Genomic DNA, 22,987 nt, shown 5'->3' with positions numbered 1-22,987 from the left:
AAATGCACTAAAACGTGCAAAATTAAAGCAGACAACACTCAAAAACTGCGGTGCTAGAAACAACGCATTCGTGCACAGGTCTGTGAAGCCCCTTTGAAATCAATGGGAGTGTTGTACTGCTATCAGGACTGCCTTTGAAACACCGTCCTAATCGCTGTGTGAGAGTGGCCTTATAAATACTGCCTTCTTTCTTTAGACTGAGCTTTTTGCATATTTATGATGCAACCCAATTTCAGAAATGGTGTTTGAATCACTTTCAAATGGCCATTTAATAATGTTTATTTGTATGTCACTAAGAGGCAGTCATCTAGGTACAGAAAAATGTTTCTTTTCTTTTCTCATAGAAAGGCCATCATTTCTGTAACAATCTTCGAGAAAACTCTTGGGGCTGACAAGATCTGGAATGGCAGACACTGCAACTGAAATTGTAACATTTTTCCCTTTATCTTCATTGCAAACCTTAGGAATTTCTTCCATGGATCTATAGGGATGTGATAATAAACATCCTTTAGATCTAGTAGATCAGGAACGCTATCTTTTCTCCTTAGGTGCTCTCCTGTGTTCCTGACCTTCGTCACAGGCCTTTCGCTAGCCAAGCTAGAAACCTACTGCACACTGATGATGGGCAACCTCCCCCGAAACAGCTGTCTGTGTATGGATTCTGACTTGGCTTTCAATTCCTTGTCATTGTTACAAGGCTTGTATAAAGAGTCTATCCTTGACTTGCAGGAAAGCTGCCTTCCAATAGGTGGCACTGCTGAGGTATTGTTCCATCACCCTTATTTAGATTCAGTGTGCACATTACTGCACCTTTTGGAATTAATGGTTTGATGTTTTTTATCTTCTTCATTCAAAATAGCATGAAATAAAACCCTGATGCCTTGTTACATTTGTCTGGGCAAATAAGCACAGGGCCCATACAAACATGCTCAAACAGGGGTTAGGGACCACAAACAAGGGAACCTAAAATAGATTTCAGAGTGGATGTGCTGACAGAAACACCAACTGGATTTCAGAGTGGATGTGCTGACGGAAACACCAACTGGACAGAGAACTGCATACTGCGGACTAGACTGACGGACAGACATAACATAGGGACTGTAAAAAAGTCTTCCAGAGGAGTGGGGGGCGGCAAAGACACACTGGACTAGAAGGTGAATAAAACTTACGTCAGTTTTATTTTAAGGTACACTACAAGCCAAACAAAACAGAAAAGTCCATGTAATATCTGCCACAATGCACCACACAGGGTGCCCAGGTCCTGCTGCAAGGCTGTATATCTCTCCTCAGCTCATCAGGCAACAAAACAGCAACACAAAAATCCATGCGATATAACAAATGAGATGCTGCACCACGCAGGGTGCTCAGAGGGTTTCCTCCTCAGGCTGTCAGACACTGACTCCTTGGGAGCTGCAGCCTTTTATGCCCCAGTAATGGGGTCAGTGCCTACAGCTGAGCTTCCTAAGGACTAAGGTGAAGTTGTAGACTGGACCGCCACCCTGTCCAGACTAAGAGCCTGGGAGGGAGATATACTCCATCCACAACTTCACCCTTTAACTGCCTACAGGACTTACAAATCACCCAAACACTTGCCATGCATACCTGTACACATAAGCAGATGTATAGCTATAAAAGTACAAGGTATTGGTTGGTATACTGGCCAAAATTCTTAAGCCCGCATGCCGCAATCAAGGCTCCTCATTGTCTTGCGGGTCCCTACACTAGCAAGACAACATGGCCACCCTAGCCCAGATATGGCAAACAAACTCAGCAGGACAGAGCAGAGACAAACTAACATAAAACTGACAGAAAATAAACATAAGAACGGACATGAACCAACAAGACACCAAACACACAGCAAGCTGCAACAGACAAGGATACATGACTGCTCACCCTGGACACCAAACAGACACTGACAGTGTGAGCAAAGACCCAGTGGATTGGCTAGCAGAAGAACACCACACCCAGCGAGCTCAAATCATTCCACACCTGTGGGATTGTGCTGCTAGAAACCACAGTACTACAAGTCCCAGCGGCACAACCTAACAAGGAAGGAAAAGTGCCTGCAAGGAAAAGTGCACTAGTCCAGAGGGGAAAAAATGGCAACCCTCCCAATAACACAGCATGCACAGGACTTATTCATACTGGCCTGATGCGGATGCCAGCCAGTCACCAGGAGAAGGGGAAAAGCTCAGGTATACACCGCACAGGGGTCTGCAGCAAATGGAAAGGCTGGACATTAAATTATGTCCACTGGGTGCACCTTGCCACAGCACAGACACGAGACAGACTGCAAAGCACAGGATGGGTAACGGACAGAGCTGGAACTCAGAACACAGAATGGGAGACTGACCCTAGGCTGCCGGGAAGATGTCAGGTCCCTACCTAATTAGCTGGGCGATCGTCTGAATAAAGGCGGCCCCATGCTAGAACCCCGGGCCTGCTATCCCTGAAAGGGTGATACACGGAAACAAAGCCCTAACGTCCGCCTACTAACAGACTAGGGGAAGGATATGGATTGAACAGAACAGACAGAGAGGGCTCTAAAGTCCATCTACCAAGGGACAAAGGGGACAGGATACAGATAGGGCGACAGACATAACAGATCAAACAAAGCCCTAACATGCGCCTACCAACGGACAAGGGGACGGAATACAGATCGGGAGTCATAGACAGACAAGGCCCTAAAGTCCGCCTACCAACGGAAAAAGGGGACAGGACATGGATTGGGCGTCAGACATAACAGACCCAACAAAGCCTTAACATCCACCTAACAATGGACAAAGGGGACAGAATACAGATCAGACGGAACAGACAGACAGGGCCATAAAGTCTGCCTACTAACGGACAAAGGGGACAGGATACGGATCAGGCGTCAGAAATAATAGACCAAACAAAGCCCTAACATCCGCCTACCAATGGACAAGGGGACAGAATACGAATCGGGTATCTGCCCATCAACGGACGGGTAGACATACAGGAACAGGAACTGGGCATCCACAGACTAGGGGATGGGTGGATCAGATATAGGACATGATGCACACAACATAATACATGCCAACATAATGCATACTAACACAGTCCAACATACAACATATCCTGTCAAGAAGGGAGCAGATGTAAGACATAACGTGCAAGTAACCAGAGAGGAAAACATGGCAACCGTCCCTACTGACATAGCATGCACAGGACTTATCCATACGGGCCTGATGCAAATGCACAACATATCCTGTCAAGCAGGGACTGTGCTGCTAGAAATCCATGTGGTACAACAGGTCCCAGCAGCACAACCTAACATGCCTGTTGGTTTTGCAGGACTAGAATAATTTCTCCCACTTACATGAATCACTTCCTGAAGTAGATGATGTAAGATTTTTGTCTGTTGTTGAGTAATCTTCAATCTTTGGTAGGAAGAGATGAAAATTCTATTTTATATCCCGTTTCTAAAATCTGTAATATTCACATGTTTGTTATGCTTTGTCACTGATCCACATACTGGGACAGTCTTCCTTCTCAGACCTGGCGTCATTGTCTTGATGATGGCATTGGATTAGAATTAGGGTTTAGACAAATGTTCCTAATTCTGCTGTCCCCTCCTTTGAGATAGCTCTAGCAACCTGATTTCCCTTTGCCTATATATTCTCTTGCTGGAGAATGGGGTTTTCGAAAGAGCATTTGTTTTCTGCCCAGCTTTTTAAGAACCCCTTCTTTTTGTCTGTGGCTTTTTCCAGAGTTTCACTCAGTTCTGGGAGATGTATTTACCCTGGGATAGACTCTATAGTTTGCTCATGTGAGGTTTTTTTTATTTTAAGTGACTCTCTAATTTAGCAATCCAGATATTCATAGAATGGGCCACTGAAGTAGCTGCAATATTTGTTTGGTAACTAGCAGAAACTTTCCAGCCTTTCTTTAAGAGATGATTAGCTTTACTATCCATGGGATTGCGCAACTGAGAAGAATCTTCAAATGGTAATGTGGTACATTTAAGTACCTTAGCCACTTGGATATCTATTTTTGGAATTTCTTCCCATACAGAAGAATCTTCTGAGTCAAATGGCAACCTATTCTTAAATTCTCTAGGAACAAGAAGCTGTTTCTCTGATTCTTTCCATTCCTCAAGAATATGTTTTCTAACATTGGAATTTACAGGGAAACCCTTTTCTTTCTAGCTCTAAGACCAAACATTTTGTCTAGTAAGGATCTAGTTTTTGTAATTTCTTCTATATCTATAGTTCTGCAAACTGCTCTAACAAGACTGTCTATAGCCTCAAAATCAAAATAGTGCTTCCTTTCTTTTTGTTCTGCTTCAGAATTTATTTCTTCACCTTCTTATATTTCATCCTCTGAATCTTTGTCCAAGTATTCAAATTTAGATGAAGAAATCCAAGAATTATTATGGCGGTCATTAATCTGGACCTCTTCCTTGGTGGTTCCTCTCTTAAGGGAGGGTGGGATTTAGATATCTCAGACAAGGAAGACTGAATTTCCTCCCTCACCATTGAATTTTATGTCACCCTTAACCAGGCATTACATATGCTGTACCTTTTGGCTCTCTTTTTAATATCAGGTTTCGTTTTTGAGACAGTCTATCTCTCCCTAAGAAAAAACAAGGGAGATAGTCAAATTAGTAAAAATTACCAATAATGGACTTTTATGGGCTTCAGGCTCTACTCACTGCAATAGGGGCCACTAGAGGCTCACAAATTTGGGCCATCTGGAGGTTTGAGCATCCATGGGGCGGCTGGATCAAACAGGGTCTGAAGACAGCCTCAATCCTCACAGTTCGACCCTTTATGCACTTCATCCTGCCAAGACATTGGATGGAGTGTTTGACCCCCACTGGAGGGCGGTACATAATCCTTTTCTACATTGGCTCTTCCCAAACTGGGTCAGCTGTGCATCTTGTGGAAACCCCACAAACTCACAGAATGCTACACCACTTGAACCACACCATCACTTCCAGCATCATGATCCCAGTTCCAGTGTCATATCCAGAAGTCAATAAAATCTTCCCATAGCCACGCCTCCCCTCCAGCCTGGGTGTCACCACTAGCCCCGAAGCCAGAAGGCACACGGAGGGACTGGCAAGATCGCTCTATACGTCCCACTCCTGAATTTCCCACTTTGCCTCTCTGCATCTGCTCCTCTGTAGACACAGCAAAACACTAAGGATAGTAAAGGGGAGGGGATTTTTACCCTCTCTGTGTTTCTGTCTCTACAGAAGTTGGGAGATAACCTCCAGAGGTCTTGTCGTGAAGGGAGCAGAGTGAAAAAACATTTCCAACTGATATAAAATGGTTGCTATCACTTTTCATTTTCATAGACCATTTCAGGTCCGGAGAGAATTTCAGCTTGCCCTAGGTGCTGACCACAGAGGGCAGATATAAAGCATGGGGTCTGGGCTTGCACTAACATTCAGACCTACTGAGAGGTTGTGCGAGAGTACATTCATAGAATTTGGCACATTACCATCCCTCTCAACCCGACTGCTAATTTTTCAATATTCCAGGAATGAAACAAGGGATGAACCATTACCCATTAGAGCGGTATAGAGAGGAGAGGGCAGAGAATGCAGAATATTAAAAGGGCGATACAGCTTGTACTCTTAGTTGCTCAGTTCTGTATAATGCAGAAATGGTTGAATGCCCAACTCCCAACAACCTCAGATTTGGTGGCTCAAATGCCACATTTAATGGAAATTGATATGTTGGAAACATTAGGACACAAGGAAAACCAGGCACAGAGTTTCTTTAGGAAATAGAAAACTTTTATTGAAGTACATTTGTCAGCACAGAAAATTCTGGGTTTAATGATACCTCTTGAGTATACAGAGTGGTATTACCAAAAGCAATTGAGAGATAATCTTGGATGCTTGCAGATCAGGTGCATTGGACCAGTTTAAAGAAGTGAGCTTTAGTTGTAAATTGAGGTCATCAAGCATCTGTGGCTGAATGGAATTTCTTTTCTTTTCAAAATTAGGTTGATGCTTCCATAAAGACATAATGGAAATTAGATGATTGTTATTGTTCCTTTGTATATCTGAATTTGTGAACCATGCTTCCAAAAGTTACATGTATTATACTCGATGGTCGAATCAACTAAGTGCCAGCCTCTTGGGTTATTCTGACCAGACTGTTAAGAGGTGTTTGGACCAGTGGATGTTTGAGGGCATACACAGAAAATGACTGTTACGGATCGTGGATCCACTGGACCAACCGACGAAACCTAGACAGTTCCTGTTGTGGTTGGCAGCTGACTCCTCAGATAGAGTGACTGTTGCCAGGAAAAGGGGGACTGACCCTTGGCTGCAGAGGGAATGGAAGACCCCTACCTAAAGCAAGGCGATTGCCCTGATAAGGGCGGCCCTGCACTGGAACCTTAGACCTGACTACCCCTGATGGGGTAGCAAATGTAGGAACTGGAAGCAGATGGAGGAGCACACAGATGTAGGTCAGAGCAAGGGCAAACCATAAACAGAAATGGGAACAGACAGAAAAAAAACCATAGAGGCAGATGCAGAGCTAAGACAGCATAAACAGAATCTGAACACAAACCCAGGAATACAGACAGAACTCAGAGAGCGGGGCAGAACTGAGACAGCACAGACAGAACTAAAATACAAGTAGGTGACCAAAGAAAGCTGAGTGTAACAATTCTGAAGCCTCAAGGAACTGCCACAGCTCACTTTAAATAGTGGAGTAATGCCTTTTTAATCCCACAGCTGAGCTGAGAGCCAGAGATCTGGTTAACACTTTAAGTGCTGAACAAAAGCAGACAGAGATCAGAGTGAAGCTTGCAGCTGCCCGGAGCCGCATAAGGGTGGCAGATATGAGTGGTGGCTTACAATGACCAGGTTTAGGACGTCCTCGGCAAACCAACAGTAGAGAGGATTGTCTGACAAGCACCAGTAGCTCCAACTGTTTCGTTGTCCACAATCCAGAGACAGGTGGCACCACCGTTACAGGCTCTTATGTTCTGTCAGAACCATTTCCAAGTGCTTGGCTGAAAGTCATTTGGTCTCACAGTGCCAATTACATGTACCGCCTTTGAAACCATCCACCATCGCCTCTATTTATAGTGGTATCAGAAACAATGAAATTGGACTTCTATGGAGTGTAACCAGGTTGTCTTCAGTGATGAATCCAGGTTTAATTTGGGCACTGATAATGGCTGTGTCCATGTCTGGAAACTTTGAGGTGAGTGCCTCAATCATGGCGTTTGCTGTCGAGCAACACACTGCCCCCACTGTTGGTATGATGGTCTGGGGGGGCCATGACATGACAGTTGGTTACATCTAGTAGTGGTACGAGGGACAATGACAGCTCAGTGATATGTTCAGGACATCCTGCAGCCACATGTGTTGCCTCTCATGGCAGGGCATCCAAGAGATATTTACCAATAGGGTAATGCTTAGCTGCACAGCAAGGATGTCACAGGAATGTCTCCACAACATTGCCAGTCTTCTGTGGCTGCCCAGTTGCCAGATTTATCACCAATAGAACATGTAGTTACATAATACAAGATACAAACAGACTGGAAAACCCTGGCTGATAACAGCGAAGTCTAGCGGACAAGCTGACAAAAGCAGGATACAAACAGAGGGCACTGAAAAGCTGGACATAAAAGCAAGGTCTAACGGACAAGCTGACAGGAGCAGGGTACAAACAGAGCACTGAAAAACTGGACCTGGCTAATAACAGCGAGGTCTAGCAGACAAACTGACAGAAGCAGATACAAACAGAGGCGGACTGCAACAGAACAATAAAAGCAAGGTCTAGCGGACAAGCAGACAGAGGAAACAGGATACAAACAGAGGCGGACTGGAAAACTGGACAATAAAAGCAAGGTCTAGCGGACAAGCTGACAAAAGCAGGATACAAACAGAGGGCACTGAAACTGAACAACAGAACAATAATCAGCCACTCCCAGGCAGCCAGAACTGGATATTATAGGGAGGCGGGAGGAGCCGATAGGTAGATAGACCTGTCAATCAGCAGTACACTTCTCAGATACATAGCAGGGTAATTAACCTGACTGGAAGGCACAGAAGATGTGAACCTTGGCTCGTCTGGACAGAACAAGGTGTGCTGGCAAATTAACTATGAGCTGACAGGCGTAACAGATACACAGTTGCAGCCCAGGCTCCATATGGACCATCCATCCAAGTAAAAGATCCACACTCATCAACAAATAAGTTAGTAGTCCCCCAATTGTGATTCTTAGCCTATATGGATCTTTGATAGATGAAGACGGTATCCCGGATACAGTGGTATCAAATAAGTTTATACCCACGTAGGGATTCGGATTTAACAACAGTCCCAGTTTGTCTCTCTTCCTGTTCTATCCCTTTCAATAAGGCTTTGTAGCCACCCCTTTATAAGCTAGAGCTCATGCCTGCTTTTAGACCTAACTTTGTCATTTGCATAGGGTGCGAGGATTATACCCTCAAAGTGGACGCCCCCTTCAGGTCAGGGAGTGTCACGTCTTAGCTTATCCTGCCAACTATGCCATGTGAAAGATGGGCCCACTTGAAACTCAATTTAACATGAAGAATGATGGAAGTGACCTGGTGGCACATGGAGGCAGACTGCTTATACTACTACAAATATTCAACTTACAGGACCTTTGGTAACTCAATCCTGAATACGCATGTAAAGTTATATCGCCACCCAGCAGTCATTGGGATCATCCGCGGATCTGTAGTGCAGCATAGCTGAGCTTCACAATTGCTATCTAGTTTCTGTTACTTAGCAGCAAGCAGGCCTCTGGAACACATTCACAACTTATCTCTGTAAAGTTGGCCACACAAGACATCTTTGGCTCCTCACTTTGCCAGCACCCCACCAACATTTTCCAAACCTACATAATAGTAATTTAGGTGTGTGCCATGCTTTTGTATGGGTCTGCTTTTTTCTTGGAGTTATGATAAAACAAACAAGTACTTCCTCACCCCGGCGATCCAGCGCTGTAGCACCGCAATTCTCCCAGTCTTTGTTGACAGTGGAAGTCAGATGACTGCTGCCTGCCAATCAGAGGCTGCAGCATCATTCAAAACTCTTGGCATCATGGCGCCCAGAATATGAGCGCTGGTGCCAGGAGAACAGGCAGTGCCACCGTGGCCTCCAACTGGCAAGCAGCGGTCACTTGAGATCCAGTGTCAGTGGAGAATCACAGAGCTGCAGCACTGTATCACATGGACTAAGGAGTGTAAGTAAAAAGTTAATTAGTAAGCCGACAACGCCTTTAAGCAATAGGTGGTAGCAGTAGGGTAGGAAGGGGGGTGCGGCAGGTGCAGGCCACCCCAGGTGCTATCACTGGGGGGGGGGGGGGAACTCTATTTACAAACTGCAGGGATGACCACACAGCGGGTTCCCTCTCCTGCTCTTCCCCCATTCCCCCCCGATAAAGTCCAACAAACAGCCCCGGAAGTGGCAGCGAGACTCAGGACGGAGCTGAGCTGCAGGGACACACTACTCGAGTTGCGCTTTGGGTCTGTGCACTCAACTTTGCTGAGGCAGCGCGGTCTCTGCAGGGATGCATCTAGTGGTCATGCCCGTTGCTGTGTCCCTGCTGGGTCAGGCCGGGCAGCTAGGCCCCTGGAGGCGAGGTGTCCGGGCAGCACTGACTGAGCCCCACAGGCAGGAAGCCCTTCAGAGAGTCCACCGGAGTGGTGGGGAAGGAGCATAATGTCAAGCAGAAGAGGGTGCTGGTGTAACAGGTGACAGCACACAGAGTGTTAGCAGTGGTGCCGATCATGCTCTAGCACTGGGCTCTATGGGCATTTATCCGGGCATGCATACTGACATCCGGCACATTATGCTGGTACCGGGTCACGGAGAACAGCTTGTTCCCCGGTCTTGGGTGCAGAGCAATTACCGGTCACTCATGTCCCAGCATGCTGCAGAGGAAGTGTCTATCAGATTAGTGCCCTGGCAGATGGGCGATCCTGGCGTATAGTACCCAGTGTTGAGCCTAAAACCCAGACTGCACTCCGTCCCAGCCCAGATAATGGTCCAGGGCTCAGGGCTGGCTTATACAGGTTACTAGAAGAGCTGCCATGGTGCCGGCAGTCAGGAAGCTGCTGAGAGCCTGAGCCTGCAGCTATGTGATGCTAGTGCCTGGGTGAGAAGTCCATCATCTGTTTTTCCTTCTTTTAATAATTTAAAAATTGGGGGGGGGGGGGGGGTTGGGGGGGTTGACAAAAAAGTTTTCCGCAGCAGGTACCACCTGACCTTGCTACCCCACTGGGTTGTAGCAGTTAGCAGCTAGTAATACATGGACAATACATAGAATAGTATTTACAATGTAACACAGCATCAAGTTGCTTTGGATAGATACATTCTGATTTTCCAGCTCTTGTACACATATGGTATTAAAAAAGTGAATGCCTGTGACACGGCATCTTCAACACCAACACATGTCAGTTATTACATTCAGCATCTGTGTGCAGATAACTTTATAACACCTGCCTACATAAGCAAACTTCCGGGTCTTTCAGCAAAAAGGAGATGAGATTAGCAGTGGCAGTGGGAATACATCACACGGCATATGACAAGGACCACATGACCACGTGCCTTCCTGGTATAAAGCTTGAGCAGATACATGACTTCACGTCATGTGACGGTCAAGTGGTCTTTTGTCACGTGGCGGTGACGTCACCGGTAGTCTTCTATAGAACCTTGGATTGCTTATCGGCCATGTTTGATTCTGGCAAGAGGCTTTACTAAATAAAGATGACCCGCTCCGCAGCTTACACCTGTCTGCGTGTTCTCTGTTGTGGGTGATTGTTGTATGTAGCTGTGAGACTGGGCGGGGTGGCACTGCAGGGGGCAGCCGCCACATACATGTGTCTTCCTGGTCACATGACAGGAGGAAGAGGTCGGGATGGGGAGCTGTGAGGAGACCGCAGGCTGGCGGACCGTGCTGCCCCTACTGCTGCTAGTGCACGGCGTAGCGGCCGAGCAGTGGCCGGTGCCCTATAAGTAAGTGCACCCCAGTGCTGCTGCTGAACCCATTCATGGCTTCTCTTTTAACCCCTCATTTGCTGTTCATCTTTCAGCCGTACGAGGCTTGTGTGGGGCGATGTGAGAACATGGCGGCTGGGTGGGCGACAACAGCGAAGCAGTGATGGTATATTGTGCGGTTACTGGTCAGCCGCTGATTGTTAGACCGTCCGCCGCTGCTTTCTAGGCAGAATGATTGCGACGCCTGCTTACGTGGAAGGATTCGCCGCAGACACACGATTTTTTTCGGTCTGCAAGAATCTAACGACGTGTCCCTGATCAGTCGCTCTTGTGTTACCCCGAAGGGCTCAGTCACACGGCTGTAAACACGCAGCGGCTAGGACAATTGTTTGCAGCGGGCTCATTCACAGCTGCGCATTTTTCATGCAATTTTCAGTCGTGTAACAAGAAAAAATGCAGCGTGTCTTATTTTGATGCGTACGATGCACTAAAATAAGGATACGCAGGAAACCGCTGCAGTCGCCGTGTATTTACACAAGAAATCGATGGGATTTAAAAAATTTTTACATGCAGAAATATGGACATAATCAGTGTATTTTGGTTGGTGAATACGCTGCGTATTCATCCGCGTGCAGGCTGCGATTTTTTTTTTTTTTTATTATTATTATTTTTTTTCCCCCCATCTGCGAGCAGAAACCACAATTGGTTTCCGCTCGTGTGCAGGCAGAATCCCTTTCTGCATAGCATGCGATGGGCGGTATTTGCTCCAACTCCAAAATTAAAATTTGCCCATGTGCGTTCACCTGTATTCTGACCACATCACCCGTGTGGGATGAATAGTGCGCTAGTGTGATAAGGCGTCATGTCCACGGGAGCCCGCAACGGAATCCAACCCTGCCCGCGGCCGAGGACCCTGCTCACCCGTCCGGGTCTTCTATTTTCCTTACCGCGGGTGTTGTGGAAGCGCCGCCGCACATGCACAGTGGAGATTTTTTTCCCTTTAACCTCCTGTTTTGCGGAGGGGCCAGGGATCGGACGGCATCCATTGACCCCAATGGAAGCCATCATGGTGGAATCCGCACTGAAATGCAGCATGCTGCGATTTGTTTTCCAGACCAAAAGGTCCACAAAACAAATCCACATGCTTTATTTCATGTGCGGACAGCCATGTCTTTCTAAGGGGCGGCCTGATTTGCAGATCTTCCGCACGTGTGACCCATTTAGATTCCGCAAACCAGATCCGCCTGTAGACATTGGACCTAAATCAGACTTTGAGGCCCAAAGTCCATGGGCGCATTACAATTGCGGAATCTGCGTGGGTCACACGTGGGGACGATAGTTCAAGCCGCTCATAGGGAAAAATGAGCGTCCGCAGCTGAATTAAAGCATGCGGATTTGTTTTACGGACTTTCTGCTCCGGACAACAAATTGCAGCATGCTGCGGTTCCGGCACAGACGGCTTCCATTGAACTCCGGACGGGCCGCGGATCCTTGGGAAAGCAGATTTAAAAAAAAAATGCGTGTCCGACGGCAAGCCATGAGGACCATGCACAGTACAGCAAACCCGGAGGTAGCGAGGTCCGTGCGGACTCAATGGCTGCAGGGACGGGCAGATTCCGACCCACTCGTAGACGCGAGGCTTAGGCCACTCTCACACGGGCGATAGTAAAAGCACTGTTTGTAAACGCAGCGTATTTACTGGGGCAGAGTTGCTTTGTACAGCGTTTGCCTGCTGTTAGTGCAGTAATAACGCAGGCGAAGCAAGCAGACGTCGTCACCACTTTCCCTCCTGGTGGCATAGGGCGTTGCGTTTAAAAACCTGGTAAAACATTGTACGCAGCATTGTAACACATTTTTGACAGTGTTGTAAACTTTCCCCATTCATCTCAATGGGCGACGGATTGCGTTTAAAGACATTGAAATGCTTGGAAATAGAAAAAAGAGCGTTTGAAAAACCTGGCGTTAGAAAGGCTGCTCTTTTGCGCTCGTCTGAGAAGCCACATGTAAATGAATGGAGGTGTTTTACAGCGTTTAGTGCGGCGCTTGAAACTATTTGTTCAACGCTGTTTTTTTAAAAATTATAAATATGGGTAAAGAGGGGTTAAATCCCACGAACGTTGATCATAGCAGTTGCTGCCGCGTGTAAACTGTCAATGACAGCTTGGCTTCCGATCCCACTCCATACACACCCCACGCAGCCAGGACATCTGTATATATACTGGAGCCCTAAGGGGTTACGGTGGGCTGTACACATTGCATATCACTGCTAATTGCCAAACCTCACCTGGACTTGGCATTTAAAAGAATAGCAAGTCCTGGTGGTACAAAGAAGGAGGGTTTCCCACCCATAGAAAGGTGATAAATGATCTGTGGTTGTTAGACCTCTGGGGACCCCGGGATCCACCGCGAGAATGGAGCATGCATGACCATCCCTCTATTCACGGTCTATGGAGATAGCTGAGCGATTCATTCACTAGGGCAACTCGGAGTGTGCCAATTAGAGTTGACCCCGCCCCAGTTTTTGGCTCCTCCCTGCTGTGACGTGCCTGTTTTGGCCCCTCTGCGACGCAGCGCAAATTTTTTTTGAGAGAGAGAGAGAAAAAATGAATTATTGTGTTGTCTTTATCTCCAGGCGGTTTGACCATCGGCCAAAGACTGATCCGTACTGTCAAGCCCAATACACGTTTTGCCCTACTGGAAATGCTGATGGATCTATCCCCCTTATGAAGAATGAAGATGTAATTGACGTTTTTCGACTTCAAGCGCCTGTCTGGGAATTCAAATATGGAGATCTGCTCGGACATTTCGTATGTACGACTTTATTGTGCTCAGACATTTTTAAAGATGTGTTTCACCTAAATTTAAAGGGTTTTTGTTATTGGGGAAAAAATCCTATACTTACCTATTTCTCCCTAGGCAGTCTTCTTACCACATCTTCACCTAACACCTCCAGTCCCCCGGTTCACCTCAGCCGGCCGGATCCTCTTCTTCCTGTTTTGGAGTGTCTATTCTCGGCAGTCTCCTTCCGGCAGGTCAGTGTACGTTACGTCACTAGTGATGTAGCGTTCACTACCTCAGCAGGAAATGCCGAACTATTGCCGAGACTGCACATGAGCATTGTCTCACTGCAATAGTATATGAACACTGGTGACGAGAGCATGCATGCGCAGTCTCGGCAATAGCTCAGCATTCCTTTCTAGGCAGCAAACGCTACGTCACTAGTAACGTAATCTACACTGACCTGCTGGAGGAAGAATGCCGAGCATGGACACTCCATAACAGAAAGAAGAGGATCCGGATGGTTGGAGGTGAGGTGACCCGGGGATACTTGAGGAAGAGCCCAGAAGGAAGAAGCCGAGGTTTTGAGTTCATTCTCTGGTGTCACAGCAAGGCCGTAAAGGCCACATTATAGTCAATGGGGTCCGTTCAGTGCTGTTTGGTTCCTTCCAGAGATAGAACAGTTTGGCCATGGGGATTCCCCATCCCTGCTCCCCAAATGGAGTAGGAAAGTGGAATCCCCAACATAGATGTGAAACCACCCTTATCCAGGTCGAGCTTGCACACTGAGAACTACTGTCCTTTTATAAGAGGTCTCTTTCTCCCTGTGCACTAAGCACGTGTTTGGCATAGCTCTCTACCGGTGAGAATGGACGTTCAGCAGAAGGGGGTGCTAAGACCAGGAGTGTTCATGAAACTTTGGGGAAGGGGAGAGACTACCCAGATCCGTCCATTAGCACAAATATGAACCCCATTCTTTTGAATGGGGTCATACACACGAGTGTGATGCGATGCAAGGTTTACCCATTGAAAACAGTTGGAAACACTCTGCGATCGCTGCTTCCCTGAAGTGATGCGAGGCAGTTTTAACCCAACGCCTTACATCCGCGGGGACATCACATGTTGGCGAGCGCGATATCATGACTAGTTTCACAGTCCGATATCGCACTCATCCGTGTGAAATTACCCTTAGATGGATTTGATAAATGAGACTGTGTTTTCTTCCACCAGTTGGCATGAGTTGAGTAGTTGGGGATTACTACATGAACTAACCTCTGATGAACCAACCCTGTTGCTTTTTTTGCTCAGAAAATAATGCATGATGCCATTGGTTTCCGGAGTACGTTGACTGGAAGGAATTACACAGCAGAATGGTATGAGCTCTTCCAGCTGGGTAACTGCACATTCCCACATCTCCGAACCGGCATATCCGAACCATTCTGGTGCAATCAGGGAGCAGCATGTTTCTATGAAGGAATAGATGATCAGCACTGGAGAAGTAATGGGACTTTAGTTCTAGTAGCAACAATATCAGGTAGGTGAAAGAACACTGTTCACTGCGGGTAATCAGAGAGGGAAGCTACATTGGCATATTCACGTAACCAGTATTTTTAGGGACCTTCATACAATCAGTGGTGCAAATACAAAAGGTCACCCTGCCCAAAACACAGTGTATAGTGAAAGTTCAACGAGCATTTTGAAATATTTTTTTACTGTCTTTGACCTGGTTTTTGAAGGGGCATTTATAGCATAATTTCTATTGAGAATGATTTTCCCAGTGGAAATTCACTCTTATTGCATTATGTTATATGTATTGCAGCACACACATTTCCTTTTACAATGTCTACATGCTTCTATCATAACACCTAATAGGAAGGAGTAATGTAGAACATGGCACAAGCCATTTACAACAGATCCAACATATTTTCATTGATTGGAACTCATTATTTTACTTCCTTAACACCTTCCTGCCCCAAGGAGTATATGTACGTCTTGGGTGAGAAGGGGCATATAGGTACGCCCTATGGATGGCGCGGGCTCAAAAGTTGAGCCTACGCCTTCCACAGCACTCCCTTCTGTGATGATATCCCTCTATCATGTGGACTGGAGTCAATGGTGTTTGGGTCTACCATGGCTGATTATCACAATAAGTGATAATGCATTGCATTATAGAAGTACTGCAGTGTATTATCAGACCAATCATACATGGACATGAAAAATGTTGAAAAAGAAAATTGTGAGAAAACAACATAAAATAACTTTTTTGCGCAATTTTACCCTCTTTTATTCAAATAAAACACGTTTGGTATCCTCGTATCCATAACGACCCATAGAATAAATTGAACACACTTTTATCCTGCAGGACATAACAGCAAAACAAAAGTGGAGCTAAAATGCTTCTTTTGTTAATTTTGCCTTCCAAAGAAACTTAATAAAAGTGAGAGAAAAAGCCTTATGTACCCCAAAATTGTACCAATAAAAACCTCAACTTGACCTGCAATAAATAAGCACTCATAGAGCTGTGTTGATGGAAAAATGAAAAATAATGAGACTTGGAATGCAGCGATCCAAAAAATAAATCTTTTCCAAAAAACTGTTTTTATTGTGCGTAAGTAGATAAACCTAAAAATTATATAATTTTGGTATTGTAATTGTTCTAACCTGCAGAAAAAATTGATCATGTCATTTATGCTGCATGATTAATGCTGTAAATTAAATGTTTTTCTCCTTGCCCTCCAAAAAGCTTCATAAAAGTTATACGGTACATTTTCTGTACCCAAAAAAAAGTACTAATAAAAAGTCCAGCTCATCATGCCGAAAACAAGCCCCCATATGGCTATATCAACGGAAAAATAGACTCGTGGATTTCAAAATCCACAAAAATTTGTTGCCTCCTTAGATCCAAGATAGGCTAGTCTGTAAGGGGTTAAACATATTGAGAATGGAACCAAATGTAAGCTGTGCAAAGTTCTACCCATGCATTTGGATACAGGAATGATGGGGTGTTGCAGCGATAACACTGTCGGTGGGGTGTTTCTGCGGCGCTCCATGATACCTGTAGGCGTGGCTTCAGACACAGCACTTTTTGGAAAACATACTTGCAGATTTTGATGCAGTTTTTTTTAGCCAAAGCTAAAAGTAGGACTATAAAAGTAGGACTTGTACTTCTCCTTCCTGCTGGATCCACTTCTGGCTTTGGCTCAAAAAACTGCATCAAAATCTTCAAGTGCGTTTTCCAAAATATACTGTTTGTGGTGCCACGTTAAATGTTTTTAAAATGACTGTGTCATTTAATTGGTGGGCTAAAGAAAAGACGCGTCACAGAGAGATGTGCAGGGTATGGAGCGTCTTTGCATGCAAATATAGGGCTACTGTACATTTGGTATTTTACCTTTTTCGTTAATTCTGCAGACATTTAGGTAATCCTAGAAAAATTCTTTATTCTCCAGTTTTTAGAAAAAATGTTGAATTTTTCTTTCTACTTCCTTTAGGTTCAATCTTCAATCAGCTGGCACAGTGGATACGAGACGATAACAACACCGGCATTTATTATGAGACGTGGACTGTGCAGGCGTCGTCGGACCCTAACTCGTCGGTGTGGTTTGATTCATATGACTGCAGCAAGTTTGTGCTCCGGACTTACGAAAAGCTTTTAGAGCTTGGTGCCACGTTTAAGCGAAATATACAAACAAACTACACCCGCTTATTCTTGTTCAGTGGGGAACCTGTGTATCTGGGGAATGCAAGCTCAATCTTTGGTCCACAGGGAAATAAGTCATTGGCTTCTGATATTCAAAAATTGTACTTCCCCTACAGACCCCATCAATCATTTAAAGAACTTGTCATGAGCATTCTGGATATCTATGGGAAGGTCGTTTTAGACAAAACATTCTATCTGTATTATAATCTTGAATACTGGTATTTACCTATGAAGCCTCCTTACATTAAGATAATATATGAGGAAGTTCCCCTCCCATCCAGATAGCATTGTATAGGTGCTTTAACTCAGGACAGCCTGTTGGGTCATCCCAGCGATATAATCATTCCTGTGCTCAGTGAATGGAGGTGGAGCGGGCCGGGTATCGTTACAGCTCACCCGCCTCCATTCACAGTAAGGGCTCCTGTCCATGGGCGAATTTTCACTGCGTTCCTAGCCGCGGGGAACGCAGTGAACACTTTTCATAGCGTTGCTATGGAAAGCGCAGCCCCGCTCTCCACGAGTGGAGAATCATAGCGATTCTCCGCTTGTGGCCGGCAAATCACAACATGCCGCGAATCTCCACGGTGAGCCTATCTGTCAGATAGGCTCATAGTGGAGATCGGTCAGCTGGCTCCCGCTCCCCGGCGGCGGCTCCTGCAGCGGAAATCTGCTGCGGGATATCGCAACGCCCGTGGACAGGCAGCCTAAGCAGGCAGTTCATAAGTGGACAACTGCCTGTTTACACATGATGATTCATTGTTTAGTTTTCTGTATGCAGAAACTGGATGACAAACGAGGATCGAACGACTTCTTGTTCGCCGTTCAGTCCATGCATGCATTTACACTGGAAGATTATCGTTCAGATTCTTTCTGGTTCATGGGAATCCGAACGATTATTGTATAGCAAATATCAATGTCCCTTTGACCGGTTTAAGTGTAGCTAGATGTTCCTCACCCAGACAGAAAGTCAAATAGTTGCCATTTAAAGCTCCTTTTACACTGAACAATTCCTATTTGCACAGGCGAACGAGCCAGTGATGTCATCACTAGCGCATTCACTCTTGTACAGCCTGTTTACACAAGCAGAGTCATCGTTGACTCGTTCAACAAGAATCGTTCAGTGCTTCACATAAGCGAATGTGAAAGACTGAATGATCGGTGTTATAAACTGAATCAGAAGTGAATGGGCCAACAATGATTTTTATGCCTGCTTAAAATGAACGGCGAGCGAGACATGATTGATTCTCGTTCGTCGTTGGCCCGCGCTTAGACCGAATGAATATTGTTCACTTTTGCTCATTTGCACAATATTTGGAACAATATTGACCTATGTAAAGGCACCTTAAGTTGAAAAGGGCTTCTTACCACTCGTCACCTATCTGTTTTTAGTAAACCCCTGTATTCCTCATAAGATAACAATGCTAGGGCATCCTTTCTAAGAACTTTGTATTCAGTCTCTGCTCTCTTAAACTTCTTGGAAAAGTGACAGTGAATGTTTCATTCCACTTGTTGAGGCACCTCCCTACACAATCTGACACTGACCGTGCTGATTGGGCTTTAATGACTGCAGGGTGACACCCAGTTGTCAATTTATTCCTACCTTTCCAGAGAAATAACAGAGGGACAGCACAACACAAAACTATATGGAAATATTCTCCGCAATTGTTAGGTCGTGGGGAATCCAAGTAGACATTAAACAAAAAATATGTAATGAAAGCTGACGGGTCCTCTTTAAGCTCTCATACCCTGCACAGCTGCAAGCTACCTACAGATATATACTGTATATTAATAATTGGGCTATATGTATGCAGAGTTGTGTCTTAATGTATTTTTTGAAACCGCAGAAATAAATTTGCAGAAAAAGATGGCTATAGTTGGTTTTTATTTTTAAGATTAAGAAAAATATTTTTGGAGTGTGCTCTTAAGAGACGCCAATGGTTTGCAGCTATTCTTCTGATTTAACTTTGTCAGTCAAAGTCAGCCTTACCTAGTCAAACGCTTGCAGACCCTTCTGCTATGTCGAGTTCCTAAACTACATTACAAGGTAGCTACACCTACGTTTTAGCTGGTGTTATTACTGGGCACATGCTAAAGCATATTGTAGTACTTAAAAGTGTAAATTCAGTTTTTGTTTAGGGCTGGCTGTCCATGGGTGATTTGTCATTGCGTGATCTGTGATTAGAGCACGCATGGCACGCTTTCCATAGCCTATCAAGATAGGCTCATCGCAGTGACATTAGTGCTCCCCCTCAGTTAAATATCGCTTGTTAAGAATAGGTAATTTAAAAAAAACAAACTTTTTTTTTCTTAATAGATTTAATTAATAGATTCAGAAAGTTTTTATTAGAAAATCCATCCCTATGGTATTCAGCTATGCAGCTGCAGACTGTTGCTAAGGAAAATCTGTCTTCTACTGCATAGCTAAGTACAGTAACTGACTATTAGAGACTGCTCCTCTCCAGTGCCTGCAGCATTCAACACTATTTTGTGCACAGACCTGGGTATAAACGTTTTCTATTAAATATGGTTTTTATATCAGTCTTAAGCCAGGCTCTCACAAGAGTATTTGAATTGCATTCTACGCGTGTGATGTATGCATATAATTTGCGGTGCATTGCAGCAATTAAGATACATTGCTTTCGCTGTCTATTGCCTACCTTTGATATTTCTACATATTACATCCTCCATGTGAGATGTAAAAGAGAAAAACTTCCATTTAGTACCAGTAGGACGACTGTCTCTAATATAGCAGATACTTTAGAGAGATTGCTTTTATCACAAGTTTTAAAATATTCTGTGTCTTAAACCAGCCACAAAAGGAAAAAAGAGATTGAGAATGTAAATAGAATGTATAGAACACTGGCATCTAGCTCTACCTGCTCAAAGGGCATTTTTAGTGTCAATCATCCAAAATTTATTGACGTCTTAAGGGTAATAATAAAAAGAAACTTCAATATACTGTAACAAGAGAAGAGCACTGATGGAAACAGCCATCAATATAAAACACAGAAAATAGTGCAAGATACCACTAGAGCATATTGTATGAAAATACAGCATTACATGGTAAGACACGATCCCCGACTAAATAACCCCCACAGGCATCAGGACTCCCAACAAATAGACAGAACCCTGGACAGCTGCTATATTGTTAAATAGTACCGGACATTGGGGGACTGGGAGGAGGACAACCTGTGATCCCAGGTTTTCTCAAACTGTTTTAAAGTGTCATCTCAAATAGAATTGAGCTTATCACATAACATAATGTATTAATTTTATAAACCACTGCTGCAAACTGCAGAGAAGGAGACCACTATTCAGCTGCAATATGCATGTTGGTGGCTGACAGTATACATTCATATTAGTTATAGTCACAGGCTTTTTGGGCCAGTAAGCACACAGACGGTAGTTTGGGACAAGTGGAACTCCCTCAATTAACCCTTTGCAATCCAATTTTGGATTCAGGGTTTCCATAGAATTTAATGGGAGAGCACGCAGACAGCAATCTGAAAAGAGTCCGAGTCTTGTACTGCCTGCGGGCTTTACCAGGAGGCAGCGTGGGAACTGGGGAGTGGAGAAATATCAAAAAAATACATAGCCCGCCTCACTGGTCACCACCGTAACTTTAGTTTATTGAAGAAAATCCAGATTTCATTTTAGGCCCTGCCCTAGTTAGATTTGAAAAAGTGGGAGTGTATCACTATGGCCAAAACAGGCTGCAACAGGAAGGGGTTAATAAACCTCTTTGCAATGTTTCTTTCTCCTTTTTCTTTACCCATCAAGTGGAGGGAACTGTATTCATCAAGTATTCACCAGCAAATACAATACGACAAGCTGATATATGTAAACAATGAGACAAGACTGTTTGAGGTTTTGGGCATGTTGCCTACAACCTCTCCATAAGTGGATAATCTGGTCCTACTGGATTCCCTATTTACTTTCTTGTTTTATTTGAAGATGTTTGCTTTACTAATAGGATGTATCATATCTCCTGTGGTTTTCACTTTCTGTAATTCTCTGTTCAGCGGAGGTTTTATGCAAACCAGTGTGTTTGGCTTTCATGTGTGCTGTAGTTATTAACAGCCAACTATGGCAAACATAGAAAGTGAAGAGCATTTAAACATCAGATCCTATAGTTGTGCCAGGCTTTCTCTTTCTGCCATTATACAATGGCGCCATCTGCTGGCTAGAGCCAGTACTGCAGTATATGACATGCCGGAGAGGCCCCCGACAACAAAGTGGCCAGTAATATACAGTAAGAATACCCTGCTGGATGTCTTCCGACATCAGAGCTCTACAGGCTTCAATCAGAATGTTGGAATGACGTCAGACAGTGGATTGGAAAGGGTTAAAGTTATGACCTGACACCAGAGACTGGCTACTACTGGGCATGACCACCATATATGATAGAAACAGCCTGGAAAGCATAGCGGGGATACCAGTGGATAAATATTACGTAGTCTGAGAGGTACAAAATGGGCTCTATGTAGGCTCTCCAAAGCAGTCTCCATTAAAGACACCTCCCAGCTACCTTTTAGAAAGGGTTTCACAGCATGCCTGCCGCCTCTGCAAAAAAGGGCAACCGTGAATATCCTTCTTCCATTGTCACATGAATGGTAATTTATCGTCAGAGGATAGAAGATTAATAACACCATCAAGTATCTGTGACAAGCCTACTTGTAGCAATGTGTTAATGGCAGTGGACTCTAAAGTCGTTTAAGAAAAAGACTCCCAAGGGTGCATTAGAGAATTAGGAAATGAAAATACATGCTGGATTCGAAAGGCCTCAGAGTTAGGTAAAGACTGCCCTTGAAATAAGTTGTTTCCAAATAAGAAAGTAGTGTTGCCTTCCGTACACCACCATTCAAAGTCAGACAACACTAGACCAGGCAGAAACATTGGGTTAGCTAACAACGGACTGACGTAACGTTTACTGACTAGTAAGGAATGCCGAAACTGCACATGCACGCTGGCTCACCGCGAGAGTTCATATACTATTGCAGAGAGACAGTGCGCATGTACAGTGTCTGCAATAGCTCGGCACTCCCTTCTAGGCTATGAACGCTACATCACTAGTAATGCAGTGTACATTGCCCTGCGAAGAATGGACACTTTATCACTGGAACACGAAGAACCGGCCACTTGTGGTGAGGTGACCCGGGGGACTGCATGAGACAGATAAAGATCGGCGGGGAGGAATAGGCAAGTATAGAATTTTTGTTTTTTTAAAGACAGAACCCCTTTAAGTGGACAGGCAAGGTGTAGAGAAGTTAGAGTAGTCTGGGTAATATACTAATTTTCACCAGATTAATTCTCCCAATTCACTACAGATGGGGAATATTCCATTTGACAAGATGTACTCTAATTTGCTTGTAAGGTTTAAAGTATAGAGTATAAATTATTAACAGACTCTGCTAAGTATATACCTAGGTATGGGGCCTGAACACCAAGGTTGATTAATATAGGTTTTTGGGTAGGGGAAGGGGTTTTGCAGAAAAGTGTTTCCAACTTTGATTTATTTTAAGGCTTGAGACCAGGGAATATTTGT

General features: G+C 44.7%; 1 protein-coding gene across 1 annotated transcript; it reads left to right on the top strand.

Moving 5' to 3' along the window:
• The first annotated feature begins 10,715 nt into the window (after positions 1-10,715).
• CLN5 (CLN5 intracellular trafficking protein) lies at positions 10,716-19,305 on the top strand. The gene is made up of 4 exons (XM_066580903.1): positions 10,716-10,982; positions 13,597-13,771; positions 15,051-15,276; positions 17,234-19,305. The coding sequence occupies exons 1-4, from the start codon at positions 10,885-10,887 to the stop codon at positions 17,725-17,727; spliced, it is 993 nt and encodes a 330-aa protein (XP_066437000.1). The 5' UTR covers positions 10,716-10,884; the 3' UTR covers positions 17,728-19,305.
• Positions 19,306-22,987: the final 3,682 nt, after the last annotated feature.

The sequence above is a fragment of the Eleutherodactylus coqui genome, chromosome 1 (genome assembly GCF_035609145.1).
Source record: "Eleutherodactylus coqui strain aEleCoq1 chromosome 1, aEleCoq1.hap1, whole genome shotgun sequence".
Classification (NCBI taxonomy): Eukaryota; Metazoa; Chordata; class Amphibia; order Anura; family Eleutherodactylidae; genus Eleutherodactylus; species Eleutherodactylus coqui.
The sequence above is the reverse complement of the archived record's forward strand: the minus strand, read 5'-3'. Positions and strand labels throughout refer to the sequence as shown.

Excerpts from the sequence above, each read along its gene's own strand:
- CLN5 (XM_066580903.1), top strand. The coding sequence starts at position 10,885 with ATGGGGAGCTGTGAGGAGACCGCAGGCTGGCGGACCGTGCTGCCCCTA. Across the intron at positions 10,983-13,596 it reads CAGTGGCCGGTGCCCTATAA|GCGGTTTGACCATCGGCCAA; the intron begins GTAAGTGCACCC and ends CTTTATCTCCAG. Across the intron at positions 15,277-17,233 it reads TCTAGTAGCAACAATATCAG|GTTCAATCTTCAATCAGCTG; the intron begins GTAGGTGAAAGA and ends TACTTCCTTTAG.